The 20,051-nt window shown below is 42.6% G+C and overlaps 1 protein-coding gene across 1 annotated transcript; it reads left to right on the top strand.

The window, feature by feature from the left end:
* Positions 1 to 3,862: 3,862 nt before the first annotated feature.
* Positions 3,863 to 19,059, top strand: SNRPD1 (small nuclear ribonucleoprotein D1 polypeptide). The gene is made up of 4 exons (XM_009192502.4): positions 3,863 to 4,032; positions 13,674 to 13,750; positions 15,045 to 15,236; positions 18,699 to 19,059. Exons 1-4 carry the CDS (start codon positions 4,019 to 4,021, stop codon positions 18,773 to 18,775), a joined length of 360 nt encoding a protein of 119 aa, XP_009190766.2. The 5' UTR covers positions 3,863 to 4,018; the 3' UTR covers positions 18,776 to 19,059.
* The last annotated feature ends 992 nt before the right edge of the window (positions 19,060 to 20,051 follow it).

Raw genomic sequence — 20,051 nt, forward strand, 5'->3', positions numbered from 1 at the left:
AGGTTGCGGTGAGCTGAGATGGCGCCACTGCACTCCAGCCTGGGTGATGGAGCGAGACTCCCTCTCAAAAAAAAAAAAAAAAAAAAAAGAAAGAAATATAATTACCAAAATTGAGGAGCTGAATTTTTTTCTTTTTTCTTTTTTTTTTTTTTGAGATAGAGTCTTGCTCTGTCGCCCAGGCTGGAGTGCAGAGGCATGCTCTCGGCTCACTGCAACCTCCACCTCCCAAGTTTCAGCAATTCTTCTGCCTCAGCCTCCCGAATAGCTGGGACTACAGGCATGCACCACCATGCCCGGGTAATTTTTTTGTATTTTTGATAGAGACAGGGTTTCACCATGGTGGCCAGGATTGTCTCAATCTCTTGACCTCATGATCCGCCTGCCTCGGCCTCCCACAGTGCTGGGATTACAGGCGTGAGCCACCATGCCCGGCCTGAGGAGCTGAATTTTTAAATTTTATTTAATTTTTTTTCATTTTTAAGGGTCTTGCTGTGTTACCCAGGTTGGCCTTGAACTCCTGAGTTCAAGTGATTCTCCTGCCTCAGCCTCCCTAGTAACTGAGACTGTCAGCATGCACTGCAGGGCTGGCTATTTAATTCTAAATAGCAACATTCAGGCATTATTCATTATCTAGGGGCTCATTGATACCATCACAGGTTTTAGTTTTTTAAAAACTCTGTCCTTGGTTAGGCACAGTGGCTCCCTGTAATCCCAGCATTTTGGGAGGCTGAGGTGAGAGGATCAATTTATTCCCAGGACCCTAAGGCTGCAGTGAGCTAGGATCACACCACTGCACCCCAGCCTGGGCAACAGAGCAAGATCCTGTCTAAAGGAACAAAGAAAGCAAGAAATAAACAACACTATGTCCTGAGATTGATTCTTCTCCTGGTTGTAAGGAAGTTCCCAACAGCTCCAGGGGTTACTCCGTTTCCATTCATAACCAAAAGAAAAGAACTTTCCCTCCAAAGGTCCGACTGGATCAACTTAGATCCCAAACCTACTGTGAACAAGTAATGGAATGGACTATTAAAAGGGTAGAGTCAGCTTTCTTAGGACCACAGGGATCAACAGAAGAATATTAGGAACATTTGGAAAGACAAGGGGATAGACGTTGAGAGGGCAACACACAAATATCCATTTTAGCCTTGTTACTCAAATTGATGTGCATAGAGTAGGGGCAGCTTCATCAGCTGAAGGCTTTTTAGAAATGCTGAATTTCAGGCCCCCCAACAACTGAATCAGATTTTCATTGTAAAGTTTCCAGGCCAGGCGTGGTGGCTCAAACCCGAAATCCCAGCACTTTGGGAGGCCAAGGCAGATGGATCATCTGAGGTCATGAGTTCGAGACCAGCCTAGCTAACATGGTGAAACCCCATTTCTACTAAAAATACAAAAAATTAGCCGGGTGCAGTGGCATGTACCTGTAATTCCATCTACTTGGGAAACTTAGGCAGGAGAATCATTTTAACCCAGGAGGCAGAGGTTGCAGTGAGCTGAGATCATGCAGTTGTACTCCGGCTTGGGCAACAAGAGTGAAACTTTGTCTCAAAAATAAATAAATAATAAAGTTTCCCCAGGTGAGTCCTACACACATTAAACTTTGATAAATATTGTCCTTTTTTCTTCTTCTTTTTTTTGAGACTGAGTCCTGTTCTTTTGCCAGGCTGGAGTGCAGTGGCACGATCTCCACTCACTGCAACCTCCGTCTCCCGGGTTCAAGCAATTCTTCTGCCTCAGTCTCCCGAGTAGCTGGGACTACAGGCATGCACCACCCTTCCCAGCTAATTTTTGTATTTTTAGTAGAGATGGGGTTTCACCATGTTGACCAGGATGGTCTCAATCTCTTGACGTCGTGATCTGCTCATCTCGGCCTCCCAAAGTGCTGAGATTACAGGCGTGAGCCACCATGCCCAGCCGATAAGTATTGTCTTACAATATCTAAGAGTTCTGTTGAGCAGGGGTGAACTCTGGACTAGAGATATAAATTCAGGTTATGGTTTTGGAGGAGATTACCAGGTTAAAAGAAAAAGTATACATAAAGGGACTACAGCTGCAAGCCGGGAAGCACTCTGACGTGTATTGGCTCCATAGAGAAGGAGGAGCCAGCTAAGGAGATTTAGAAAGAGCAGTTAGAGGCTGGGCATGGAGGCTCTGGGCCTGTAAACCCAGCACTTTGGGAGGCCACGGCAGTGGAATCTCTTGAGCCCAGGGGTTGGATACTAGCCTGGGCAACATAGTAAGACCTCTTCTCTACGAAATAAAAAATAAAATATTAGCTGGGCATGGTAGCATGCACTTGTGGTCCCAGCTACTGAGAAGGCTGAGGCAGGAGGATCGCTTAAGTCCAGGAGGATCGGTCAAGGCTGCAGTGAGCCCTGATTGTGCCATTGCACTCCAGCCTAGGCAACAGAGCGATAGACCTTGTCTAAAAACAAAACAAAACAAAACAAACAAGAGTAGTTAATGGGATAAGGAAAAAGGCCAGGTGAGCTTGGCATCCTGAAACCCGAAAGAGGAAAGGGGAGTGTTTGTGTTAAATTTTGATGAAGCTCACACCTGTAATCCTAGCACTTTGCACTTTGGGAGGCCTAGAGAGGCAGATCACTTGAGGTCAGGAGTTCAGGTCATCCTGGCCAACATGGGGAAACCCTGTCTCTACTAAAAAGACAATAATTAGCGGGGCGTGGTGATTCACCTCTGTAATCTCAGTTACTGGAGAGGCTGAGGCACGAGAATCGCTTGAACCGGGGAGGCAAGGGTTGCAGTGAGCCAAAATCGTGCTACTGCACTCCAGCCTGGGCGACAGAAGGAGACTCTGTCTCAGAAAAACAATAAAAAAAAATTTTGAGGAGATGTTGTGAAAGATGAAGATTGAAAAGTTTGTCTTGTAGATCGGAACTTAAAGTGAAAATAATCCGCTACATTGTGTGATTTTATTTTTTTATTTTTATTATTTTTTGAGACGGAGTCTCGCTCTGTTGCCAGGCTGGAGTGCAGTGGCGCGATCTCGGCTCACCGCAACCTCAGCCTCCTGGGTTCAAGCGATTCTCCTGCCTCAGGCTCCCGAGTAACTGGGACTACAGGCGTACGCCACCACGCCCAGCTAATTTTTGTATTTTTAGTAGAGACAGGGTTTCACCATGTTGGCCAGCACGGTCTTGATTTCTTGACCTCGCTATCTGCCCGCCTCGGACTCCCAAAGTGCTGGAATTACAGGCGTGAGCCACAGCGCCCAGCCCATTGTGTGAATTGCTTCAGGTACATTAAGTAATGCTAAAGTTCCTGGTGTTGGAACAGAATTAGCATAATCCTTTGGGCTTCTCTAAGAACTTATTTTCGTTCAGTGAGGAATTTATATTAGGTGCTGCACTCACGGTGCCCTGCTATTCAGAAACGTGATGGTGACAGTACTATTGTGTGTGTGTGTGTGTGTGCGCGCGCGCGCGACGGAGTTTCGCTCTTGTTGCCCAGGCAGGAGTGTAGTGGTGCAATCTCGGCTCACTGCAACCTCCGCCTCCCGGGTTCAAGCGATTCTCCTGCCTCAGCCTCCCGAGTAGCTGGGATAACAGGCGCCCACCACCACATCCAGCTAATTTTTTGTATTTTTAGTACAGACGGGGGTTTCACCCTATTGGCCAGGCTGGTCTTGAACTCCTGACCTCAGGTGATACCCCCGCTTCGGCCTCCCAAAGTGCGACAGTCGTATTAATTGGATTTAATCTCTTCGAATCTCCCTCTCTTGTGGGACACTTTTCCTCTCAGACCAGCCCTCAACACCCTCAGTCGTGGCAAGGCAACCTCCAGCCGCCAGGGGCCGCAGTCGCGCTCCTCGCGACCGGAAGAGAGTGCGGCCCAGCGCAGCCTCGGCGTTTCCGCCGTGCGTCTGCTGTGCTCCGCGCGCCCTTTACGACCGGAGTCCCTGGAGTAGGCGCTTCCGGCCATTCATACTGCAGTCGGTCAGTATTCGGTTGTTGGATTCTGTGCGCTATCGGACCCGAAGGGTGACGGCGCCGCTAGGATGAAGCTCGTGAGGTGAGGGAGTGACCAAGCAGCTCTGGGGGCTGTGGAGGGAGGGCTTGGCCCGGAGTCCGGAAGGCTGGGCTCTCCCATTTGCAGGAGGCGGGAAAGCCGCGTGTGCGCGGCCTGCTAACGGCCGGCCTTACTGCGCCCGCAGCTCGTGCTCGGGCCTGGGCTTCCGCCTGGGTCGCTCGCGGATCCCGCGTGTCTTCCAAGATACTGGTATAAAGGCCGAGCCTTTTCTTCCCGCCTAGTGACTTAGAGGCTTTCAAGGTGCGGCGCCGCCTGGGAGACATCTCGCTCTTGCAGTTACTGATTTTCTTTTTGAGTGGAACTCCAGCCCTACTTAAGAGTACTTAGAAAGTTGTATGAGCTTATCTGGCAACAAACCTGTTTGGAAACTGTTTTAAATCAGAGAAGGACTTCTGGCTTCACAAGTTTTTGTTTTTGTTTTTGTTTTTGTTTTAAATAATACGGTGTCTCACTTTGTTGACCAGGCTGGTCTCGAACTCCTGGGCATAAAGCGTTCTGCCTGCCTCGTCCTCCCAAAGGGCTGAGATTACAGGTGTGAGCCACTGCGCCCGGCCGATTTTTAAGTTTATTTTTTGATTCTCCTTAGACTTCTTATTGATTATTCTACCTCTTTCCTGTTAAGGTAGGCTTTTTATTTAGGAACATCTCCCAATATAGAGCAGAAATTATCACAACGTAATTGTGACTGATTACCCAGATAATATATAGTTATTCTGTTTTATTTCTTTCGAGAGAAATAGACCCTGTCACTTAGGTGAGTCTTCTGGAGACTAATTCCAAACTACCTGCAAGTAGATTTGGTTTTGGTGTTTTTCCTTGAGACTGAGCCTGGAACAGAGGCAGACGTTTCTAATAACTAAGCCATCGATTATAAATATTTAGCTTGTTTCTTTCCTGTTGAGTCAAGGATTGTCATTGTCCGCTAAATAGTTATTGGGCACCTGTTACCTACTAGGCGCTGGTAATAGAATTTTTTAAAAGGCAGAGCCTTGTTGGAGCTTTCTGGTTAGTGGGGATGACAGACAAGTAGATAACGTCTGAAATAATGTTTGTTTGAAACGTTTTAAATAACACATAAAAGCCTCCAATATTCAGGGAGGAGGCCAGGCGCAGTGGCTCACGCCTATAATCCCAGCACTTTGGAATGCCAAGGCAGGCAGTTTACTAGGTCAGGAGTTCGAGACCAGCCTGGCTAACATGGTGAAACCCCGTCTCTACTAAAATTACCAAAATTAGCTGGGTGTGGTGGCGCGCGCCTGTAATCCCAGCTACTCAGGAGGCTGAGGCAGGAGAATTGCTTGAACCCAGGAGGCAGAAGTTGCAGTGAGCTGAGATCAGCCACTACACTCCAGCCTGGGCAACAGAGCGAGACTCCGTCTCAAAAAAAAAAAAAAAAAAAATTCAGGGAGGAGTTGGTACAAAAGACAATTAAGGTTAATTTTTGGTGTATTTTTATTTGAACTGTAATTTTGGATAGGAAGTCATAGAATTTAAAGTGCATTTTTTAGGCTGGACGCGGTGGCTCACGCCTGTAATCCCAGCACTTTGGGAGGCTGAGGCAGGCGGATCGCCTGAAGTCAGGAGTTCAGGACCTGCCTGGCCAACGTGGTGAAACCGCGTCTTTCGAAAAACTACAATAATTAGCCGGGCGTGGTGGCGGGCGCCTGTAATCCCAGCTACTCAGGAGGCTGAGGTAAGAGAGGCGCTTGATCCCGGGAGGTTGTAGTGAGCCGAGGTCGCGCCACTGCGCTCCAGCCTGGGCAACAGAGCCAGACTCTGTCTCAAAAAAGAAAATTACAAGATTTTTTGAAATTTCTCCATACCTGCCAATCTGAATCTTAATCTACTCACAGTTCAATTTTATGTAATAAACCTTGGATTTCATTTTTTCCCTTTAAAGATATTGCATGTTATGGCAATTTTCCAGTAATTTTTAATACCTGGACTGAATCCGGTTTTGTGTCTTAGGTCAAATATAGAAAGAAATTTTTTTTCTTACTAGAGAATGTATTTTTCCTCCAGAAAATGATTGTTTCACTAACTGGTTTGCATTTTCAGTAGACTTATTTCTGTGTATCAGTTGGTAGCGTCGTCATCCTTATTCTCACTGTCACCCTAACCAAAAACCTGGGAGGTGAGCTTGACTTTTTCTCTCCTGATGTCCTTGACATTTGATACATTGCCAGTTTTGCCAGTTTTACCTACTGCATAAAAGTGTCCCACATTTTCCTGTTTGTTTTTTGGGTTCAAATAGTGTGTTTTGATACTGAGGGACACCATGTTATCTATTTGATATCTAAGTTTCACTAAGTAGAAAGAATTCAGATACTGAAAGATTCATCTGAAAATAAGTTGAATCCATTTGGTTCCTGGGTTCAGTTAGGGAGGGATAATTGTGTATTTGTCCTGCCCATAGTAGCCTCCTTTCATTCCAGTCACCACCACTGAGGTTCAGGCCTTTTTTATCCCACTCATGGATTTTTGTTTTCCTTCTTTGAGGTAAATATCTTAATACAATGAAATGCAGCGTATATTTCCTGCTATTGAAAAATGTAAGCACTTTTGTAACCTAAACCCCTATCAAGAGAAGTAACATGACCAAAACCTCAGTTTCCTCAAGCCTTTCCCAGACAACCTCTGGCTCCATACCCCTAGATGCAACCAGTTTCTTCCACCATACATGAATTTTGCCTGCACTAGAATTTCATATATTTGGAATCACAAAGTATTTTTGTGTAAAATTCCTTTTACTCACATGTTTTTGAGATTCATCCACATTGTGAAGTGTATCAGTGATGTGTTCATTTTTATTACTGGGTATTAGTACCTCGTGTGTTTGGAAGTTCTGTATTTTAGGCTGGGCACAGTGACTCATGTCTGTAATCCCAGCACTATGGGAGGCCGAGGCGGGTGGATCCCTTGAGGTCAGGAGTTTGAGACCAGCCTGAGCAACATGGTGAAACCCGGTCTCTACTAAAAATACCAAAAAAAGTAGCTGGGCATGGTGGCAGGTGCCTGTAATCCCAGCTACGAGGGAGGCTAAGGCCAGAGAATCCCTTGAACCTGGGAGGTGGAGATTGCAGTGAGCTGAGATCGCACCATTGCACTCCAGCTTGGGCAACAGAGCGAGACTCCTCTCAAGAAAAAAAAGCTCTTTATTTTAAAAAATTACAAGAAAAGAAAATAAAAACTTATGTATTTTGTTTACAACAACGTTGAATATTCTTCAAGTTTTTGGAGGGAAATAAACTCTTGTGGGTGAATACGTAAGAGTGGAGTTGATGGACTGTAGCATAGTTGTTATGTGTTTAGCTTTATGAGAAATTTCCAGACCATTTTCCAAAGTGGTTGTACCATTTTACATTTCCAGTAACAATATGTTAGAATAACAGTTGCTCCACATCCTCACCAGTGTGTGGTGCTGTTTGCTCAGTTTGTAATTTTAGCCATTTTAGTGGGTATGTAGTGGCATCTCCTTAGGGTTTAGTTGGTTTTTTCCTTGTTTATTTGTTTCTTTTTGAGATGGAGTCTCACTCTGTCACCCAGGCTGGAGTACAATGGCACGATCTTGATTCACTGCAACCTCTACCTCCCAGATTCAAGTAATTCTCCCGCCTCAGCCTCCCAAGTAGCCGGGACTACAGGCATGTGCCACCACACCTGGCTGATTTTTGTATTTTTAGTAGAGACAGGGTTTCACTATGTTGGCCAAGCTGGTCTCGAACTCCTGACCTCATGGTCCACCTGCCTTGGCCTCTCAAAGTGTTGAGATTACAAGCGTGAGTCACCATGCGCAGCCTGTTTTTGTCTTTTTGTTTTTGTTTTTGTTTGAGACAAAGTTTCACTCTGTCGCTAGGCTGGAGTGCAGTGGCGCAATCTCGGCTCACTGCAACCTCTGCCTCCCGGGTGTAAGCGATTCTCCTGCCTCAACCTCCCAAGTAGCCGGAACTATAGGCGCACGCCACCATGCCCAGCTAATTTTTGTATTTTTAATAGAGACGGGGTTTCACCTTGTTGGCCAGGATGGTCTCCATCTCTTGACCTTGTGATCCGCCTGCCTCGGCCTCCCAAAGTGTGATTACAGGCATGAGCCACCATGCCCGGCCTGTTTTGTTTCTTAAGAGATGAGAGTCTTCCTGTGTTGCCCAGGCTGGCCTCGAACTTGAGAAACCCAGTCTGTACTAAAAAAAAAAAAAAAAAAAAATACAAAAACTAGCTGATTGTGGTGGCAAGCGCCTGTAATCCCAGCTAAATCAACCATGTAAATGTGGGACCAGAAATAAATGTTTGCTTGTATTGTTTCATTGATCTATTTGTTGTTCCTTATATCTCAATTACTGTAGTTTTAACTTGTATATGTACTGCTTTAGTCACATAATTTGTCTTCCTAGAGATTATACTTTTGTCTCTTGTCTTTCTAAAATCTGTTTCTGAACATTTGCCCTAGGTTCTCTTAAATGTGCATATGAGCCTGGTACTCCTCTTCATTGATGAAAATCCTTCAGTAGCTCTCCTAGAGGAATTCTCTAACAGAGCTTAGGGCTTTCCGAGAAGGGAACCTGCCTAACTCCTCTCTGCTCATAGGACCTTAAATATTGAACTTAACATTTCATCGGTCTGGCGTGGTGGCTCATGCTTGTTATCATAGCACTTTGTGAGGCCGAGGCTGGCGGATCACTTGAGGTCAGGAGTTGGAGACCAGCCGGGCCAACATGGTGAAACCCTGTCTCTATTAAAAATACAAAAATTAGCTGGTTGTGGTGGCGTGCGCTCAGCTACTCGGGAGACTGAGGCACAAGAATCGCTTGAACCCGGGAGGTGGAGGTTGTAGTGAGCTCAGATTGAGATTGTGCCCTTGCACTCCAGCCTGGGCAACACAGTGAGACTCCATCTTAATATCTGTAATTACTCTGTGTCTTATGCTGTATTTTTCTTTTGTTTCTTCTTGCTGCGTATTTCCAACTTTTCAGGCTTCTTACTAGAAGTCCCCTAATACCTGATTCCCTTCTCCACATGCTACAATATATTCTTAGTAAAAAAAAAACCTGTGTGTAGCTGGGTGCAGTGGCTCACGCTTGTAATCCCAGCACTTTGGGAGACTGAGGCAGGCTGATTGCTTGAGCCCAGGAGTTTAAGACCAGCCTAGGCAACATGGCAAAACCACATCTCTACTAAAAATTTAAAAAATATTAGCCGGGCACGGTGGCACATGCCTATAGTCTCAGCTACTCAGGGAAAAAAACTAAAAACCTCTGTATATCTCTATTGCATTCTACAACTTATGGTTATTTTTACATATCTTTTATGTACCTGAGCCTCCGCGCCTGGCTACGTAAGGTATTTTTTTCCTTTTATTTGTCTTCTTTGCTTCCAAAAATAATTTGAAGAACTTTTATAGTAAAAGTTCTTACACTAACTGGGATAGTAAGTTCATATAAAAGATAAAAACAGGCCGGGCACAGTGGCTCACGCCTGTAATCCCAGCACTTTGGGAGGCCGAGGCGGGTGAATCACAAGGTCAGGAGATCGAGACCATCCTGGCTAACATGGTGAAACCCCGTCTCCGCTAAAAATACAAAAAATTAGCCGGGCGTGGTGGTGGGCGCCTGTAGTCCCAGCTACTCGGGAGGCTGAGACAGGAGAATGGCGTGAACCTGGGAGGCGGAGGTTGCAGTGAGCCGAGATCGCGTGGCTGCACTCCAGCCTGGGCGACCGGCGGGACACCATCTCAAAAAAAAAAAAAAAAAAAAAAGATAAAAACAAAAACTTGATAATGGGAGGAAGCCATTCGTTCAAAATTCTAGGCTTTTCTAGTATAATTGATTGTTAAATTTGGAGCTGAATAATTATCTGATGAAATCAAGTGTTACCAATTCATTGAGAGAAACATTTTCTTGATGTCATATATAAAAAGAGATTCAACTCATGAGTCTTTTTAAAGTTTGAGGCTTATTATATCCCAGACCAAGTAATTTTTTTTGTGATGGCTGTCTATACCACTAAAAAGAAAAAATAAATTTAAAAAAGGCATTTTAAGGTTGGTTTCCCTTTATTCATTGAAACATTTCTGCCAGCATTATTCAGTGCCTATTACAGTCTAGGATTAGATATAGGGGTTACGATCCCTACCCTCAACAATAGTCTAGTGCGGGAGGATAATAGGTTATCTTACATGTACCATTTAGTGTGATAGATGATAGGATCTATTAATATAAGGTGTATATTATAGACTAAAAGTTTGTATATGAACTGTGTATTGTATGATAGTGTAGGGTTCATTTTCTTAGATTTGATTGTGAGATTATGGTTACATAGGAGATCGTCATTAGAAAATGCATGCTGAAGTGTCAATGCCTACAACTTACTTTGAGATGGTATGATCTGTTTTTGTTTGTTTGTTTGTTTGTTTTTGATGGAGTCTATCGTCCAGGCTAGAGTTTAGTGGCACAATCTTGACTCACTGCAACCTCCGCCTCCTGGGCTCGAGCAATTCTCCTGCCTCAGCTTCCCCAGTAGCTGGGATTACAGTAATGTGCCACCAAGTCTGGCTAATATTTTTGTATTTTTAGTAGAGACGGGGTTTCGCCATGTTAACCAGGCTTGTCTTGAACTCCTGACCTCAGGTGATCCGCCTGCCTCGGCCTCCCAAAGTGCTGGGATTACAGGCATGAGCAACTGCACCTGGCTAAGACTCTTGTCTTAAAAAAAAAAAAAAAAGGGCCAGGCCCCATGGTTTACGCCTATAATCCCAGCACTTTGGGAGGCTGAGGTGGGGAGATCACCTGAGGTCAGAAGTTCGAGACCAGCCCAACATGGTGAAACCCTGTCTCTACTAAAAATGCAAAAATCATCCAGGTGTGGTGGCAGGTGCTTGTAGTCCCAGCTACTTCGGAGGCTGAGGCAGAATTGCTTGAACCCAAGAGGCGGAGGTTGCAGTGAACCAAGATCATGCCACTGTGCTCCAGCCTCACCGACAGAGTGAGACTGTCTCAAAAAAAAAAAAAAAAAAAAAAAAAATAGAATTTTTTAAAAAGACAGAGTCTTTCCCTGCCACATAGGCTCCAGGGCAGTGACACAATCATGGCTCGTTGCAACCTCGAAGTCTGGGCTCAAGTGATCCTCCCACCTCAGATTCCAAGGAACTGGGACTACAGGCGTGAACCAACATGCTCAGCTAATTTTTTTATTTTTATTTTTTTTTGTGATGGAGTCTTGCTCTGTCAACCAGTCTGTAGCACAATGGCACGATCTTGGCTCACTGCAACCTCTGCCTCCCAAGTTCAAGTGATACTCCTGCCTCAGCCTCCTGAGTAGCTGGGATTACAGACCTGCACCACCACACCCGGCTAATTTTTTTGTATTTTTAGAAGAAATGAGGTTTCACCATATTGGCCAAGCTGGTCTCCAACTCCTGACCTCATGATCCACCTACCTCGGCCTCCCAAAGTGCTGGGGTTACAGGCATGAGCTACCGTGCCCGACCAACTAAATTTTTTTGTTTTTATTTTTGTAGAGACAGGATCTTGCTCTGTTGACCAGGCAGGTCTCGAACTCCTGGCCTCAAGCAGTCATCCCACCTTGGCCTCTCAAAGTGGTGAAATTACAGGCATTAACCTCTGCACTGGCAATTGACAATATTTGTAAACCCTTCAACTTTTCTTCCTCTGCAAAATGTTATAAAAAGGGGAGAACAGAAATCTAGATGAAGTAAGAAGTGGATAGTTTGTTCATTATATATTATCAAGGCAACTGGCTATTCAGTTGGGGAAAGTAATAAAGACAGATTTGTGCCTTACACTGCATAAAAAAGATCAATTCCAAGTAGATTAAAACTCTAAAAGTATCTGGGCCGGGCGCGGTGGCTCAAGCCTGTAATCCCAGCACTTTGGGAGGCCGAGACGGGTGGATCACGAGGTCAGAAGATCGAGACCATCCTGGCGAACACAGTGAAACCCCGTCTCTACTAAAAAATACAAAAAACTAGCCGGGCGAGATGGCGAGCGCCTGTAGTCCCAGTTACTTGGGAGGCTGAGGCAGGAGAATGGCGGGAACCCGGGAGGCGGAGCTTGCAGTGAGCTGAGATCCGGCCACTGCACTCCAGCCTGGGCAACAGAGCGAGACTCCGTCTCAAAAAAAAAAAAAAAAAAAAACTCTAAAAGTAGAAGAAAATAAGATACTATCTTTTACAATCTTGGCATAGAAAAAACCCTTTCTTAGGCAAATTATGTATCCCAGGAAGATGAACAGATTCAAAACATAAAAGTGAAAAAAGTTTGTGTGACTAAAGAAACCATAAACCACAAACTTGAATGACTGGCAAACCAGTAGAAAATAAAAACTCAACCTAATTGAGAATGTGTAAATAATGTGAACAGGTAATTCACGGAAGAAATAATTTTCCCATATTAATGAAAAGATATTCAGTCTCACAAGTTATTAAGGAAAAACAAATTCCCCCCCCCCATCAAATTCACAAAAATTTGAAAGACTTAACAGCAACTTGTGTTGGTGAGGGTTTGCATAATTGGGTTTGTAATGGGAAAAAATTGAACCAAAGTAATATCCATCAACAGGGAGGTAATAAATTTTGACATTTCCATATAGTGGAATACTTTTCAGTTCTTAGAATGTTATTTTGTTATTTTGGCTTTTTTTTGAGATGGAGTCTTGCTCTGTCGCTCAGGCTGGAGTGCAGTGGAACAATCTCACCTCACTGTAGCCTCTGCCTCCGGAGTTCCAGGTAGCTGGGATTACAGGCGTGCTCCATCATGCCTAGCTAATTTTTTTTTTTTTTTGAGATGGAGTCTTGCTCTCTCCCCAGGCTGGAGTGCAGTGGTGTGATCTCAGCTCACTGCAGCCTCTGCCTCCCAGGTTTAAGCGATTCTCCTGCCTCAGCTTCCTGAGTAGCTGGGATTACAGGCGCATGCCATCCTGCCCAGCTAATTTTTGTGTTTTTATAGAGATGGGGTTTCACCATGTTGGCCAGGCTGGTCTTGGACTCCAGACCTCAGATGATGTGCTCACCTCGGTTTCCCTAAGTTCTGGGATTACAGGCATGAGCCACCGTACCCAGTCTCAGTTCTTAGAGTGTTTTGTATGTTGAAATGGGAATATGTCCAATATAAACTGCTAAACGAGAACTACAAGTTACAGATGTGAATAAAATATGACCCAATTTATGTAAAAAGAAATCTGTATATATGCTTATGAATGTGCATATAAAATGATCTGGAATAATATTCCTACATACCCACAGTGCAGGGGGTTAGGAAGGGAGATTTTTACTTTATATATAAATATTGTAATAAACTTGTAATCTTTTTACCAACTGTAATTCTTTATTTCTTTTTCATGATTTATGAGTCTGAGATCTTGTATGTCTGGATTTGAGGTTTGAGAATTAGAAACGTCCAAATGACAGTTTATGTTAGTATTGTTGTGTTCCTTCATAAAGTTTGAGGATATAATTCAGGAAAGTTGAAATTGTTAGCATATTATTGATAGGAATTGATGCAGATAGCATCTACAAATTTTCAGCATCTAGTTGTTTCATCTTTTTACCTTAATAAATGTGATTTTAAAGTGTTGCAGGTAGAAATTAATGGTTTTATTCCTATTTATAGATTTTTGATGAAATTGAGTCATGAAACTGTAACCATTGAATTGAAGAACGGAACACAGGTCCATGGAACAATCACAGGTACGGAGGTTGGACTACTTTTATAACATTTTTTTCTTCTCTTTTACCTGCTATCCAGAGTTTATTTTTTGATTGCTTAATGAACGTTATTGTAGTACAGATTCTTATTCTTTTGTCTGAATTATGTAATTGATTTATTTTTTTTTGAAACAGAGTTTTGCTCTGTCACCTGGGCTTGAGTGCAGTGTCATGATCTCGGCTCACTGTAACCTCCGCTGCCTGGGGTCAAGCAATTCTTTTGTCTCAGCCTCTCGAGTGGCTGGGACTACAGGTGCCTGCCAGCATGCCTGGGTACATTTTTTTTTTTTTTTTTTTTTTTGAGACGAATTCTCACTCTGTTGCCCAGGCTGGAGTGCAGTGGCACAGTCTCAGCTCACTGCAACCTCCGCCTCCAGGGTCTGATTATTTTTGGTAGAGATGGGGTTTTGGTCTCGAACTTGTGACCTCATGATCCATCCGCCTCGGCCTCCCAGAGTGCTGGGATTTCAGGCGTGAGTCAAGTCACTGCACCTGGCCTAATTTTTATATTTTTAGTAGAGACGAGGTTTCAGCATGTCAGCCAGGCTGATCTTGAACTGGACCAGGCTGGTCAGAAGACCTCAGTTGATCCGCCCGCCTCGGCCTCCCAAAGTGCTGGGATTACAGGCGTGAGCCACCGCACCTGGCCTAAGTAGGTCTTTAGTTATCCCATTAGTTCAGGTATAATTTGGTAAAGGCTTCAGTATTCAGGTGTTTCAGCTATAATGTCATATAATCACCCTGAAAAATTGCTTTGTATTTTGTAAACTCTCATACTAAAAATAGTAGCTTAATGAGAAGAATAGGTGTTGCAGACTACTTAAAAGCCTGTGTAACTTTGTAATCAAAATATTCTTAACAAAAGTGGTAACAATTATTACATATAGAGAGAAGCAGAAACAAAGGTGAGGATAGTTTAGTGGAATGGGGATTATGAGAAAGTTACAAAGACAGTGGGAGAAACATTCAAGAAATACCTGTCAGATCAGTAGTGAGCCTGAAGCCCAGTCAGGGTTCTTCCATTGCTTGCTGTATTCATTTCTGTAAGCAAAACATTAGTGTGCTAGGAAAAATCTCTAGGAAGGAAACACTGCTGATTTATACTGACATTATTCCCCCATTTACCAGTTGCATATGTGCTAAATTATGTTATAGAAAACTTGCACTGTAGCAGAACAGTATTCTTTTGTAGTCCAGTATTTACTGTGGCTCAGTAGATTAATTAGTTGCCTGACTTTTATCATACTAATAACTGCCCAATTATTTTTCTTTTTAGGTGTGGATGTCAGCATGAATACACATCTTAAAGCTGTGAAAATGACCCTGAAGAACAGAGAACCTGTACAGCTGGAAACGCTGAGTATTCGAGGAAATAACATTCGGTATTTTATTCTACCAGACAGTTTACCTCTGGATACACTACTTGTGGATGTTGAACCTAAGGTGAAATCTAAGAAAAGGGAAGCTGGTAAGTTTGAAGGATTATAAAAATTTTTGTGAATGCTAATCCTAATCTACACTATTCATAATATAAATATTTGCAAACAACACAAGTGTCTTTGTTGTTTAATATTTCCTATAATGTGTATTATAACTCCTGGTGTTGCTATTAAAAACATTGATGCGGCTGGACACAGTGGCTCACGCCTGTAATCCCAGCACTTTGGGAGGCCGAGGCGGGCAGATCACCTGAGGCCAGGAGTTCCAGACCAGCCTGGTCAACATGGAGAAATCCCATCTCTACTAAAAATGCAAAAAAAAAAATTTGGGCGTGGTGGCGCATGCCTTTAGTCCCAGTTACTTGGGAGGCTGAGGCAGAAGAATCACTTGAACCCGGGAGGCGGAGGTTGCTGTGAGCCAAGATCATGCCACTGCACTCCGGCCTGGGCTACAGAGTGAGACTCTGTTTCAAAATAATAATAATAATATGGTTGTAATCCATAGCTTGGAAAACAATGATTTAACCTCTCACTCGGTCCTGTGTATCATGCTGCTTTCCACTTTGCAAGAACCCCCTGTGGGTACCAAAATCTACAGATGCTCAAGTCCCTTTTCATAAAATGGTAATAGTGTTTCCATCTAACCTCTGCACATCCTTTTGTACACTTGTAATACCCAGTATAATGTAAATGCTTTGTAGATAGTTATATTGTATTGTTTAGGCGTTAATGACAAGAAAAAGTCTGACAACCATCATAGGCCTAAAGTTGGTTAAATCCATGGATGTGGAACCCATGGATATTGAAGGCTGACTGTATTTTCAAATCTGAGGACTTTTTGCCTTAATGTCTTTAGGGTTATTCTACATTTTTTTACTACCGACCTACCTGTGAGGGAATTGATGATTGAAAGCCCCCTGCCTCATATCATCTTACTCCACGCTGAGAAGTTATTCTTCCTTTACTAAATGTTACAGTTCCAAGTCTATTTTCTGATTTAAAATTTTGTTGAAAAAAATTTTTTTGTTTTTTTTGGTTTTTAGATGGAGTTTCACTCTTGTTACCCAAGCTGGAGTGCAGTGGTGCGATTTCAGCTCACTGCAACCTCCGCCTCCTGGGTTCTAACGATTCTTCTGTTTCAGCCTCCCAAGTAGCTGGGATTATAGGTTTGTGCCACCGCACCCGGCTAATTTTGTATTTTTAATAGAGACGGGGTTTCATCGTGTTGATCAGGCTGGCCTCATACCCCTGACCTCAAGTGATTCACCTGCCTCAGCCTTCCAAAGTGCTGGGATTACAGGCATGAGCCACCGCGCCCAGCCGAAATCTTTTATCTACTATGTTTTCTCTGCTTTTCTTTTTTGTTCTGGGTACTTATCGTTTTTGTTGCTTTTCTATCATAAATACTATTTCAGAAGAAATTGGAGGTAAGTGTGGTCAATTTGGTTCATTTTAACATGCGTCCTAGACTTACTGTTTTTGTGTGTACACATTTAAAATAGTATAGTTTAAAATAACTGAAATTGGCTGGGCGCGGTGGCCCATGCCGTGAGCTGAGATCGTGCCATTGCACTCCAACCTGTGCAACAAGAGTGAAACTCTGTCTCAAAAAAATAAATAAATAAAATTATTTATGCCTGCCCCCCACCCACTCCCCACTTCTTAAAAAGTTGTTTTCTTAATTTTTCTTTCTTTTATACAGATATGCACCACCAAATCTGGCTAATTTTTTTATTTTTTTGTAGAGACAGGGTCTCCCTATGTTGTCCAGGCTAGCCTTGAACTCTTGGTCTCCAACAATCCTGCTGTGGCCTCTCAAAGTGCTGGGATTACAGGTGTGAGCCACCATCATACCTGGTCCATTTTCTTTTCTTTTTATTTCTTTTTTTTTTTTGAGACAGAGTCATGCTCTGTCGCCCAGGCTGGAGTGCCGTGGCGCGATCTCCTCTCACTACAACCTCTGCCTCCCGGGTTCAAGTAATTCTCCTGCCTCAGCCTCCCGAGTAGCTGGGATTACAGGTGCCCAGCCCTTTTATTGTTGTTGTTGTTGTTGTTTTTTACAACACTGCTCCAACTCTGTTTTTCCCCCCATTTTAACACTTCATTTTGAAATAATTTTAGACACAAAAAGTTGCAAAAATAGTACAAGGAATTCCCATACACTTTCACCAACATTGCCTAAATGTTAAAATTTCATGTAACTACAAAAAATAGAAATTTTATATTGATGCGACACTATTGTATTATCTAGAGACCTTTCTCACGTTTCTCTGATTGTCCCTCTAATGTCCTTTTCCTGGTCCAAGATCCAATCCAGTACAACAGGTTGCATTTAGTTGTTCGTTTCCTTAGTTTCCTTTAATGCATATCAGCTGGTTCCTTTTGTGACCTTAACACTTTGTAAGAGTACGGGCCAGTTATTTTGTGGAATGTCCCTTAATTAGCATCTTAAACTCACTGTTTATTGCTTGGAATGGTAAGACTAGAATCAGCGTGTACAAATTTCTAATGTAGCCAGGTGCGGTGGCTCACACCTGTAATCCCACCACTTTGGGAGACTGAGGCTGGAGGATTGCTTTGGTCCACGAGTTCGAAAGCAGCTTGGGCAACAAAGGGAGACCTCATCTCTACAAAAAATTAAAAAATTAGCCAGACCTGATGGCTTGTACCTGTAGTCCCCGCTACTCAGGAGGCTTAGGTGGGAGGATCACTTGAGCCCAGGAGTTCAAGACTGCAGTGAGGTGTGATTACACTGCAGGCTGGACTACAGAGAGAGACCTTGTATTAAAAAAAAAAAAAAAAAAAAAAAGCAAAACATTTAGAATGTAACTGACTTCTGTGTCAGGATTTTCTAATATTCTTAGCTGTCTGAAGATGAAATAAGTTTATTTGGGTGATAAATTCCCTGTCACCATGATATTCAACTAGAGTTAGGATGACCCAGTGACAGGGATATTGCTATATGGATTAAAGCACTAGATTATGTGTAGGTCAAAATAGTTTTAATTTTCTGAAGAGTTAATAAGATTGTGATTTGATGTAATAGATTTAAACTTCCCTGGTTTTGAATTAACTTGCTTGGATTTTATTCATTTACCAAAACTCTGGCATCAAGGTGATCGTGTTCTATTCTATGATATGTATCTTCCTTTTTTTGTGAGATTCAAATCATTTTATGGTGAATTTGAGACATGATATAAAGAAAAATTATTTTTTTAAGTTTGACACATTTCTTAGTAAATAAATTGAAATGAAACAAATAATAATCTCCTTAGGCCTTTAGTTCTTGGTTCTGCATGATAATGTGTTGTGGGGTGGGGAGAATCTGAAGTCTAACATATTTAACAGAAGCTAGTTAAACTTTTATTTACTGTAGCTGCTAATACAGAGCTATAAACGGGGAAAGGTATGTGTGTAAATGTTGTTTGTGGTGTCTCGGTAACATTCGTGCAGAAGAGAATTGAGCTTGGTTTGTTTTTCTTTTCCTTCAGTTGCAGGAAGAGGCAGAGGCAGAGGAAGAGGAAGAGGACGTGGCCGTGGCAGAGGAAGAGGGGGTCCTAGGCGATAATGTCTCTCAAGATTACTGTTTCAAAGTCATACGGGATTTGGGATATTTTTTGTACAGGTTGTGTTTGTTTATGTCAGTTTTTAATAAACATAAATGTGGGATAGAGCTGTCTATTTAGTATATCAAAGTTTTAGTAGTTTCCTCCACATTCACAAAATTACCACAGTGAGAGCTAAGCATTTCTACTGGGCAGTTTCATTTTTAGATGATCAGATTTTAAGTTTTTCAACTAAAATTTTTCTTTTTATGATGAATAAGGTTAAAAGAAAAGCCTTAGACAAATTTAGTTTGGCAGAGTTTAATTGAGCAAAGGACAATTCACAAATCAGGTAGCCCCTGAAGCATAATAGGTTCAGAGGCTTCAGCCCAGCTGTGTAGTTGATGTAGATTTGTGAACAGAAGGAAAGTGATGTATGGAAAATGAAAGTGAGATACAGCAACAGCCATATTAGTTACAGTTCAGCGTTTGCCTTATTTGAATATGGTTTGAACAGTTTGCTGCCTTTGGTTGGCTGAAACTTAGTGTTTGGCACGAGAGTAAGGTACAGTCTGTTTACACATCCAGTTAGGCTACAGTTCTATGTACTGAGAAACCTATAAGCTGAACTTGAGATATGTAAAGAGACTTTAGGCTAAACTTAACAATACATATAGAATATATACCCTTTTACTTGACATGCACTAAATATGCATTTTACTGCTGACTTCATTCTGTGGCACCTACCCACAGGGGAAATAAGAAGTTCGTTTTGGTATTTTGGAAACTAAAGTCCTTATGGGATGGGGTCTAGAATTGATTCTCCTTTCCTGAGTTTTACTCTACGGAGTCTTAGGTACCTGGTAAAAAGTTGTCTTCTAAATTAAGGGTTACTGTTTTGTTGTCTAGCTGCTAATGTGTCACTTTTTTTTCTTTTGCTTTTTAATCAGTTCTTAGTAGGATATAGTTTTATGTTTTCCAAGTTGAAACTTGGAGTTAATGGTTACTAGATTTGCAGTTACGAGCCGTGTTAAAATCTCCTGTTAATGTGTAGTGTACCTGTCAGTGCCTCCTTTGTTAAGGGGTTCTTTGAGAACAAAAGAGAAAAGACCTACTTTATTTGACAGCAAAACTGTTCTAATTGTTAATAAGGATTTTTAAAAATTGTTTTTGATGTGTTAAGCTCAGAAAAAATGTCTCTCAGTGCATCAGTTCTTTGTAAAGCTTACTACCAAGTATTTATATGCTAAGGGAAACAACTGGGGATGTGGGTGGCTTAAATCTGTATTTTATCATGTA

The sequence above is a fragment of the Papio anubis genome, chromosome 19 (assembly GCF_008728515.1).
Source record: "Papio anubis isolate 15944 chromosome 19, Panubis1.0, whole genome shotgun sequence".
Classification (NCBI taxonomy): domain Eukaryota; kingdom Metazoa; phylum Chordata; class Mammalia; order Primates; family Cercopithecidae; genus Papio; species Papio anubis.